The sequence below is a fragment of the Convolutriloba macropyga genome, chromosome 11 (genome assembly GCF_964194025.1).
Source record: "Convolutriloba macropyga chromosome 11, txConMacr16.3, whole genome shotgun sequence".
In the NCBI taxonomy this organism is placed as follows: Eukaryota; Metazoa; Xenacoelomorpha; order Acoela; family Convolutidae; genus Convolutriloba; species Convolutriloba macropyga.
In genome coordinates this window covers 5,506,831-5,517,365 of record NC_134478.1, presented here as the reverse complement: position 1 = coordinate 5,517,365, position 10,535 = coordinate 5,506,831, and the positions used below count along the sequence as shown (strand labels likewise).

General features: G+C 32.9%; 1 protein-coding gene across 1 annotated transcript in view; it reads right to left on the bottom strand.

Moving 5' to 3' along the window:
* Positions 1-1,907: 1,907 nt before the first annotated feature.
* Positions 1,908-10,535, bottom strand: part of LOC142349017 (uncharacterized) — a 79,721-nt gene continuing 71,093 nt past the window's right edge. Inside the window, exons 2-4 of the mRNA XM_075400419.1 lie at positions 6,658-6,814; positions 4,847-4,971; positions 1,908-2,290 (exon numbers count right to left, since the gene is read on the bottom strand). Coding sequence (XP_075256534.1) covers positions 2,000-2,290; positions 4,847-4,971; positions 6,658-6,724 — 483 coding nt within the window. The 5' untranslated portion in view covers positions 6,725-6,814 and the 3' untranslated portion in view covers positions 1,908-1,999. The remainder of the gene's footprint in view (positions 2,291-4,846; positions 4,972-6,657; positions 6,815-10,535) is intronic.

Here is a 10,535-nt window from a genome sequence, read left to right as displayed (position 1 = left end):
AAAATTATGACAATATTTTTTATTTGATGTAAGTTGGAGGTCTAGAAAAGGAATTGGCATAGCCCAGGAACTTTTTTATGGGATTTTTCAGAAAATTTGACATATAATAGAAGTTTTTAAAGAAGAGTGTTTCTTCAGGATATTGAAAAAAAAAGAGAATAGCATCAGCTGATTCTTGGTCGTTGCCTCATTATTTCTTCGGGGTTTTTCAGTCTTTATTTGTATTCAAGCATCCTTGTTGTGATATTATTTTATTACATTTTGTCAAAAAAATTCATTTTTAATAAATCCCTGAGTTTCAAATTATTCCATTTTTAAGCTCTTTGGTTTAAAACTTGGTTGTTTAATTGAAAAAAACTTATAGTAATTTTTCTATCTATAAAAGTTTGTCATGTAGCAACTTATTAACTCCTCTTTTTTATTCATAACGAAACAAGACCTTTGTTGCTAAATTTGATTTACTGATTGATTTGAATTTGAATTTAGCAACTGATTTCTTAAATTGAGTTTTTTCAAAGATTTTGCATCTATTTGCAAGTTGACAGGTGTCCTTTCTGGATAGTAATTAATTATTCTGAAAAATTTTTCCTTTGCTCCACTACTTTTTTGCGTCATTTTACGGGATTACACGGGATAATTTATTTTTAATTAAACATTTTTTGCGCCCGTTTATTTGTTTATTGGTGTCCGTTATTTTTCTGCGTCCATTCACACGTTTACAGATATCTAATAATTTTTTTTTCTGAAAAACTATTTCTTTCTGCTTTCTCTCTCCAAATAATTAAATCTCATAAATATTGGCAATTTTATGCGAATGCAATTTTCAATGGAAGTTTATAAGCATAAACAGTTCAAAAAAAACATTTCCAAAAAATCAAAATTCTAAACAAATATATTTTGTCGCGTCATTAATTCTATCCTTAAATCACTATAAAAGCTTCAAATCACTTTTGGATACTCAATTAAAAAAGCTTTTTATTACTTTTGCATGCTCAGAAGCGCGCATTTAATTAGGCTCAATTGCGAATAAGAGGTAAATTTATTGCGATAATTGGATACGTAAAATAAGCGGAAACGTGCTACAAGACTTATTTTACATTTTTAAAGTATCTCAATTTCACAAAAAAAATGGCGTAAATCGTTTTGCGAAAAATAAGATTCAAAAGCTTGTCTCCTAATTTAGTTCATTTTATGTATGTATTTTTTGCGCAATTTTTACTAAGGCGGAAATTTGGGGGTATACCTCTGCGTCGTAATGCTTGAATTACTCCAACTTTTTAAACCTAATTTCTGACTTTTAAGACAATTGGGATTTTAACTTGTTCATACTATCTGTTTCAGTATTATATTGAGAACAAATATTATTTTTGTTGAAGAATGAAGAATCTTGTATGTCCTATTCTCCTGAAGTTTGCTTAGAAAATAATAAATTGCTACTTTATAATTGCCTCGACAAAATCTGGGCTAAGATTTTACGCAATTTTTTTAAAGAAAATTACGAGTCACTCTTATTTGAAGATTATTCTCTCACTTTTCACTCAGGTAATAATACGGAGAAACGTTTATACTGTTACTAATTTCTGTCCTTTTTCTTCACACCTTCACAATTGATGATCAAACTGAATTATCTATTGTCCTGTCTCAAAGGTGGGCTAAGATGAAGAGATCAGCATAGGTTTGTCGATGGGAGGAGTTGTACTCCATGTGCAAACGCCTGTTGTCGAGTTTCGGTGTTTCTTTCGATTTTTAATGGCATCAGTTCAAAAATGACAAACTTTCTGGAGAACAACTGAGAATTTTTGTTTCATAATTTGTCTTGCGAATTACAAAAATTCCAGAAGAGACAATTTTCATAGCTTCGCGTTGTCTTGTTTTAAAAAACTTCTTTTCATCTGAAGTAGCTGAAGTTCTTGAGAATAACTTTCTAAAATTTATATGATCATTAAAAGCAAAACTATTCCATCAGCCCGTCAAAAATAAAATTTTTAAAACCACGTTTTTATTCGAGTTCCTGGCTCCAGTCTGTTTCACATATCCAACTTTGATCTTTACAAATGACATTAGTTTTGAACCAATCAAATGTCAGAATCCTCTCCAGACTCTCCTCTGTGAATGTCCTGATCGGCATCATTTCATCATATCTTCCTCGACTGTGACTGGACAGTGAAGGCGGGAAAATGAAACCAATTGACGTATCCATCGCTCCTATGAATCTCACGTGATCAAAAATACGACTCCCGAAACCAAGTCCAGTGATGATGTTTTTGCATATTGAGGGTTCGAATCGTGTCTAAATCCAAGAACACATATAAAATAAGGAAATTGGGCCCTCCGCTCCCCCTCTTCCAAAAAATATCTCGCAGGACTCTTCCAGTTATCTGGACTGTGGTTATCTTGCAACAACTTGCCCGCTAGTTTTGCACGTTCGATTTGGTCGATTTCTGCTCCCATTGTACGGACGCATTATTTACCATTTTATGATATGAGCGTGTTTTTAAACAAGCATTTTGAATCAAATGATATTAGATATCTGCATTTAAGAACAACTTTATTTCAGTCCGCCAATGATAAATTGTTGCTGTTCTGCTGACATGCGCAAGTTTTTCAAAAAAAAAAAAATACAGCCAAATTCATAACTCATAAATAGCCAATTTCAAAAAAATCTGAACCGTTTCTTTAATTTCTAAGACAATTCTCAATTAATTTTTCAAAAAACATTGTTCTTTATCATTTGTGTACAATTTTTAGCATTCATAAGTCTTACTGATTATTGAGATCATTTTTTCCATTATTTGGATGAATATATGCTTAGAAAGAAAGAATAATCTGTAATTAAAAAAGCTCTGGTTAGCTTGGTTGTTTTATGAACTGAGGAAGAGTTCTTGATTGCATAAACTGCCTTCATTTCACACGCTATTTTTTTGCAGAACACATATTACTCCTTTTTGGTAGTTTAGATATTTGTCAAGAAAAATTCCTAAGTATCTCACTGCATTTTCATTGTTAGTTTTGGACAACTATTGGTTATAGGACAGGTATTGGTTTAAACACTTTTACCCTTTCTGAATAAAAGTCAAGTCTGCTTTTGAAGTGTTCAGTTTTTGATTCTTCCATCAAAGTCGCGAGCTAAATTTTCCACAGAATTCTGAAAGTTTTTGTACGCTTTGCCAAGATCTATATTGGAAGTGTAAACTAAGGTATCATCTAAGTATTGGATGAGGTTGCATTGATTGTTGATTAATTACTGAAATCATTGACGTAAATTTTGAAAAGCAAGGGTCCGAGCACAGTTCCCTGGGGAACACCCAGTGCTCAATCCAGTCAGTTTTAGTGTTTATGACCAAAACATTTTAAAATTGTTGATGAGTAAATTCCTGTATCAATTGGAGAGTGCTTCTTTCGAAATCCAATGAGCTCAGCTTCTGGTAAAGTATATCATCAAAAGCTTTCGATTGGTCTAGCAAAGCAGTTGAGACAAATTCATTGTTATCAATTTTGGAGCCTTCAGTCTCTGCAAAAATAAGATATCCTATGTCCTGCAGAATAACTATATCCTGCATAAGCGTGTCAGAAACCAGTCTTTTCAATTTCTCGATAACGTGGCTGTTCCATTACGATTGAAAAACTGCACTTGTCAATTTTGAGTCTGTTTTGGTTTCGTCAGATTTTCTTCAGCTGGTTTGCTTGTCACTAAGTTGAGAAATAGATACATCAATGTAGAAAAATGCGACGAAAGATAGCATGAGTTTTGTAAAATCTACTTGCCTGTTCATGGTCCACATTTTTATCAATCATTTAGGCTAATCCATTGTTATTAAAATTTAACAAGTAATTACTTGAGACCCAATTCAGAGGTTATTTCTCAATTCACAACCAAAATCGAGAAGCACTCTTCTGTAAGTATTCACCAAAGTTTGTTCGATTTTGGTCTGCTGGACATACTTCTGATCTTCCGGTCTACTTGATCTACTTGACGTGCAGTTGTTTTTTATCGGGGTCATTAGATATCTAAAAAATGGCAAAGATAAGGGCGTGAACAACATTGACACAACAATACGGTGAGCATGGTCATCAGATAGAAAATGTCAAAAATTACTCGAGAAGACGCATCGTTGACAAATGTAACGGATTTATCAAAGCTTTGAAGCAAATTCGAACTACATTTGCCTACTATCTCAAATTTCTACACAAGCTGACAAATCTAATCTTAAAACATGCTCATTGGTCGGGGGTGGTGGTGATGTCCACGAATAAATTTGCAACAATAAATTGAGCATTTGCAACGTAAGATCATCTTTTTTAGCGTTAAAAACATTTTTTCAAATAATTCAGAGTACATGGTGATTCCAGGGTCATTGATTCTGCGTACAAATAGATCGAAAGAGTTAGGAGAATTCTTAAATTCGATAACATTTTTTGGACTGTATGTTTAACTTCTTTTAATTGGATTTTCAAAATATGGGAAGGTTACAGATTAAAAAATATTTCCTTTTTTTTCCTTTTTTGGCTGAAGGCGCTGCTTTTCAAGTTCGGTTTTTCGCTTTTTCGATTTTTATTTATTTTTTATATTTTGCTAAATGTTAAATTTTTTGTGGCGTTTGTTTTTACCTTTTAATTTCTTGCATTTTTTGGTTTGGTACCAATTTTTTTGGTATACTATTCAGATAGTACTGATTACACAACAAATTTGGTTTTTGTAGCTTGCGACTGATTGTTTTGAGATTTAATATGGCACGCAACTGATCATTTTTTGCTGTTGTTTGAGAGATAATCAAATTGAACGCTCAGAATTAGGCTAGCCGTATTGTTATCCCTACTTGTGTTTTTTAGTACAGATAGTACTTACTGTGATATACATGAGGTGTTTGTTGTGACTGCTGTAGTTGGACGCCTGAGCCAGATACTGTTCAGGGGACAGTCCCTTCCTCTGCCCGTTCTGGATATACTGAGAACTCTGCCTCACACAGCACCCTACACAATATACATACATACATATTGCAACTGCAACAGTTGAAAATCTACGTCGAGTTTATTTCACAGTAAGCTCTACAGTCAGAACCAAAAATGTCTCTCTTTTAATGAATAGCTATAATGCTCTGAATTAGTCTTTAAAATTTCATTGAAAATCTATTCACGTAACCTCTATTCCTGAAAATCCACTGCTAATTGCTTACAGTAAATCAAATATTTCATTTTTAATTCAGGTATTATGTTTTTGAAATTTCCATGCTTAAAATTGTTGATCGAATTGTGAAAAAATTATTTTCCACTCTTTTCACTCTTGGCACTGTAGAAATCCGATCAGACTATAAATCTTAAAAAATTTCTAAAAATTTGGTAATAAACAAAGTTGTAAATATCTTTTTTTAAAAAAATAAGAAATTGTGAATGAATATACGATGAAATTTTTTTTGTTGAAGTTCACAACAAAGTGAACTATACTAAGAAATTGTGTAAACGTTGCGTGATTTTTTGTGCGTTGAACAATGTTTGTAGGAAAATTATGGAAAGATTTAGATACGACAGTCTGCAATAAATCCGAACAACTATCCTCCCGCAGGAGCCGACGCATGGAGCTTGCGCAAAGAAAGCAGTGTGGGGAACTAGTCAAAAGCGCGCAACTTATTTTGATTCTGATGTTAATGATCACGTTCATTTACAAATCATCTTTGTTATCACTAATCATGGTAGCCAATCTTTGTATGGCTTTCCAGGCACACTGAACCACTCCTCCTGTACAGGAGCAGATTAACGGACTGAAAGATGCTTTCTTGTATACATGCCTGAAGCCGATTTAATATCTCAATAAATTTTTCTTAACTTTCCGTACTGATGATGGCTGAGAATCCGTGAATAACAAACAGAATTCGGAAAGTCAAAGTCACACCTAGATAAAATAAATTCTCTCTTGAGAACCCTTAGGGCTGTAAAAACATCTAGTTAGGCCCCCTTATAATTGAGAGTGTTGTAACAAGAGTACTTTATGTAAATTTTCTTTTAGATAAAGTAACCACCGGTGAACAGCGGGATTTTGAATCATGCAATTTCTTTATTAGAGCTGAATTGACAATATATTTTTTTGAAAATTTGAAGGCAAAGATGGTGTAGCCTTGAAAACAATTAGAGGCTTTATAGTGAGAAAAAATAAGATAGACAACCCAATTTAACAAAAGTCAGATCCGAATAGATGAAGTCTTGAGTTCTGTTTAATTCTTGTATTACACTCATAACTCTTCTTGATTGTCGTTTTTATCATTTTTTTCTCCCTATAATTTTACTCTAATTGAAACATTTGATCGAAAAGGTACAAATCTTGACCAAAGTTGGAGTAAAGCGAACACACTCACACACACAAACAAATACACAAACAAAGAAACACACTTACACACACTCACATGCACACAACATACACAACACACACACAAACATACTACCACCACTAGCAGCAGATTTTTTTTTAAAAAAAATGTTGAAACCGACACAAACCAACCAAACGCATTGCTTTTTGCGTCGGTTTCGTCACTATTTGTCAACACGGGCGCCATAAAATGTTCAAAAGTTTACACCAAGCAGGCACAGTTTTACTTGCTATAAAATAACGGAGAATTTGTAGTTTTGGTATTTCAATTGTTGAGAAAAATTGAGTTCGAAACTGACCTCCACTTTCCAAATCAAGGTTTGCTGTCGAGTACCAGTTCAGTTGCTGGTACTTGTCTCTTATCATCTCTCTGAAATGTGCCTTGTCTCGTTGCTCTGGCTTTCGATTAGTCTGCTGGTTGTCCACAGTCAGAGTCACGAAACAGTAAATCGAACTAAAAAATTACAAAATGTTTTTATTGTCATAGTTTCGTGCCACTTAGGCCAGGAATTTTAGGCAATAATAACGGGGAAAAGAGTTAATAAGGTGGATTCTTAATAGTTTTGCGGCGTCAGGGCAATTTACCCAATGCAATTTTATCGTGCCATTATACCCAATACCATATTACCCAATGTCAAGTTTTTTTACCCTATTGTTAAAATTACCAGAAGGACTATTTAGCCGACTTTATAATTAAATGGCCCGTGGGACTTGATATGAAACTATCACAACCGAACATCGGATAGTTAAATGACAGGTTGGGTAAAATGGCATTGGGTAAAATGGCTTTGGGTAAAATGACATTGGGTAAAATGCAATTGGGTTAATTGCCATGTAACCGTTTTATACCGTTAGCTCTCCGCTTAATAAGGCTGGAAAGAGTGGAATTTAAGAGAAGCAGATTTGGTAATACGGGCGCAACAAAAGAAGCAAAAAAACGAAAAAAAAATTTCCACCTACCCAATCGATGATCTCGATCTCTGTTCTGCAACAACAATCTAGTCCAAAAAGCTAGAAAGAAAAGACGTGAAAGCTTTGACTCTTTGACCGATTTTTTACACTTTTTTCCACTCAGCGTAAAAGTGCAATAAGAGTGAAAATAAAGAGTGGAAGGTTTCAGTTGGCAACCCTCACACTTTTCCCTTATTTCTCCCAAGTGTAAAGTAGCCCAAAATGAACCAATCAAGTGAAGCGAACCTTAGTGCGTATTTCCTAGATACAAAAGATCTTAAGATTGTGTTGTCAAAGCATGGGAGTAAGCTTAACCAATTTTTTTAGGCAAAAGTTTTCATGACAAAAAAATCATATAACAGACAACCCGGGTTGACCCCGTAATTCAAAAAGTTATAAAATTACAACTTCATATTATGGCGTCTATGAAAAGTTGTAGTCATAGAACTTTCATAAAGGGGAGTTCTATGGAATTAAATTTTTATGAAAAATTTTATTACATCATGAAAAGGAAGGAAAATTATGTTTCAAAAAACTAACTTGATAAAAATCGAAAAATTGAGTTTTAAGCGAACAGAGAATTATGGAAAAGTTGTAGTCATAGAATTTTGTAGAAAAAGACAAAAATTTGGAGAAAAATGAAAATTTTTTCTTTCAAATTAAAAAACTCCTTGAATTCCCTGAATTTTTTAATGAAAAGCCGTCGCATCAAGTGAGATCGCAAATAGCAAACAACAATGAAAAAGTTGTAGTCATAGAACTTCATAGAACAGTTTTGGTAAAATGTTTTTTTTTTAAAAAAAAGTCGATTTTTTGTTAAATCTCCATCCCTTTGTGCCCTTACAGGCACCTTCTCCCATGTGCTGTATTTTAATTGTGCTTTGTTTCTTTCTTCTATGATGTGATATAATACTCCTGGCCTATCCGGGATTATAGATTTTAGCTATATATTTATATATATAAATATATATATATATATATATATATATATATATACATATATATATATATATATATATATATATATATATATCATTTCTTGGAAAAGAAGAGCCTCCATTTTTGCTTATTCTCCAAGAAAAACAGTCAAAACTGTATTCCCTTGTAGTTTAAGAAGCTCATGAGGACTCACGAAAAAACCAAGACTTTTTAAATGCCTCCTTTCTGTTGTTATGGAGAAGTAGTATCCATAGAACTTCCATATTATGGAGAAGTTGTAGTCATGAAACTTCCATCTATGGAAAAGTTTTAGTCATAGAACTTTCATTTACGGGAAAGTTTTAGTTTTACCAATCTTTTAAAACTTTTTTGATTTATGAAGTCATTGGTCCATAAAATGAAAGTTCTATGATTAAAACTTATTGTCAACCCGGGAAAGTAGTGCGTCAAAATCATATTTCAGAGTTTTTCCTTTTGTGTACCCCCCAGAAACATATGCCATTTTTAAAATATAAAGATTTTCTATGAATTGACACGTGCTCTGTAAATGGGGGGTGCATGACGTACTGGGGGGCAAACAGATAAGATCCCATATTTCTATAGAAACTAGAGCATACACCAACATTATCTATTGGATAATTATCTGTAACTTAATTTAAAAAACCCCTATTGATTGGTCATTTGGTATTTGGGAGCTTTTGAAGACTTTAGCCAAACGATTATCCTTTTTATTTTAATTTTTTCGGATCTTTTCCGTCTGTACCCCCCCTTTGACTCTTTGACTCTTTGACCGATTTTTTACACTTTTTTCCACTCAGCGTAAAAGTGCAATAAGAGTGAAAATAAAGAGTGAAAGTTTTCAGTTGGCAACCCTCACACTTTTCCCTTATTTCTCCCAAGTGTAAAGTAGCCCAAAATGAACCAATCAAGTGAAGCGAACCTTAGTGCGTATTTCCTAGATACAAAAGATCTTAAGATTGTGTTGTCAAAGCATGGGAGTAAGCTTAACCAATTTTTTTTGGCAAAAGTTTTCATGACAAAAAAATCATATAACAGACAACCCGGGTTGACCCCGTAATTCAAAAAGTTATAAAATTACAACTTCATATTATGGCGTCTATGAAAAGTTGTAGTCATAGAACTTTCATAAAGGGGAGTTCTATGGAATTAAATTTTTATGAAAAATTTTATTACATCATGAAAAGGAAGGAAAATTATGTTTCAAAAAACTAATTTGATAAAAATCGACAAATTGAGTTTTAGGCGAACAGAGAATTATGGAAAAGTTGTAGTCATAGAATTTTGTAGAAAAAGACAAAAATTTGGAGAAAAATGAAAATTTTTTCTTTCAAATTAAAAAACTCCTTGAATTCTCTGAATTTTTTAATGAAAAGCCGTCGCATCAAGTGAGATCGCAAATAGCAAACAACAATGAAAAAGTTGTAGTCATAGAATTTCATAGAACAGTTTTGGTAAAATGTTTTTTTTGAAAAAAAAGTGGATTTTTTGTTAAATCTCCATCCCTTTGTGCCCTTACAGGCACCTTCTCCCATGTGCTGTATTTTAATTGTGCTTTGTTTCTTTCTTCTATGATGTGATATAGTACTCCTGGCCTATCCGGGATTATAGATTTTAGCTATATATTTATATATATATATATATATATATATATACATATATATATATATATATATATATATATATATATATATCATTTCTTGGAAAAGAAGAGCCTCCATTTTTGCTTATTCTCCAAGAAAAACAGTCAAAACTGTATTCCCTTGTAGTTTAAGAAGCTCATGAGGACTCACGAAAAAACCAAGACTTTTTAAATGCCTCCTTTCTGTTGTTATGGAGAAGTAGTATCCATAGAACTTCCATATTATGGAGAAGTTGTAGTCATGAAACTTCCATCTATGGAAAAGTTTTAGTCATAGAACTTTCATTTACGGGAAAGTTATAGTTTTACCAATCTTTTAAAACTTTTTTGATTTATGAAGTCATTGGTCCATAAAATGAAAGTTCTATGATTAAAACTTATTGTCAACCCGGGAAATTAGTGCGTCGAAATCATATTTCAGAGTTTTTCCTTTTGTGTACCCCCCAGAAACATATGCCATTTTTTCATATGAAGATTTTCTATGAATTGACACGTGCTCTGTAAATGGGGGGTGCATGACGTACTGGGGGGCAAACAGATAAGATCCCATATTTCTATAGAAACTAGAGCATACACCAACATTATCTAATGGATAATTATCTGTAGCTTAATTTAAAAAACCCCTAA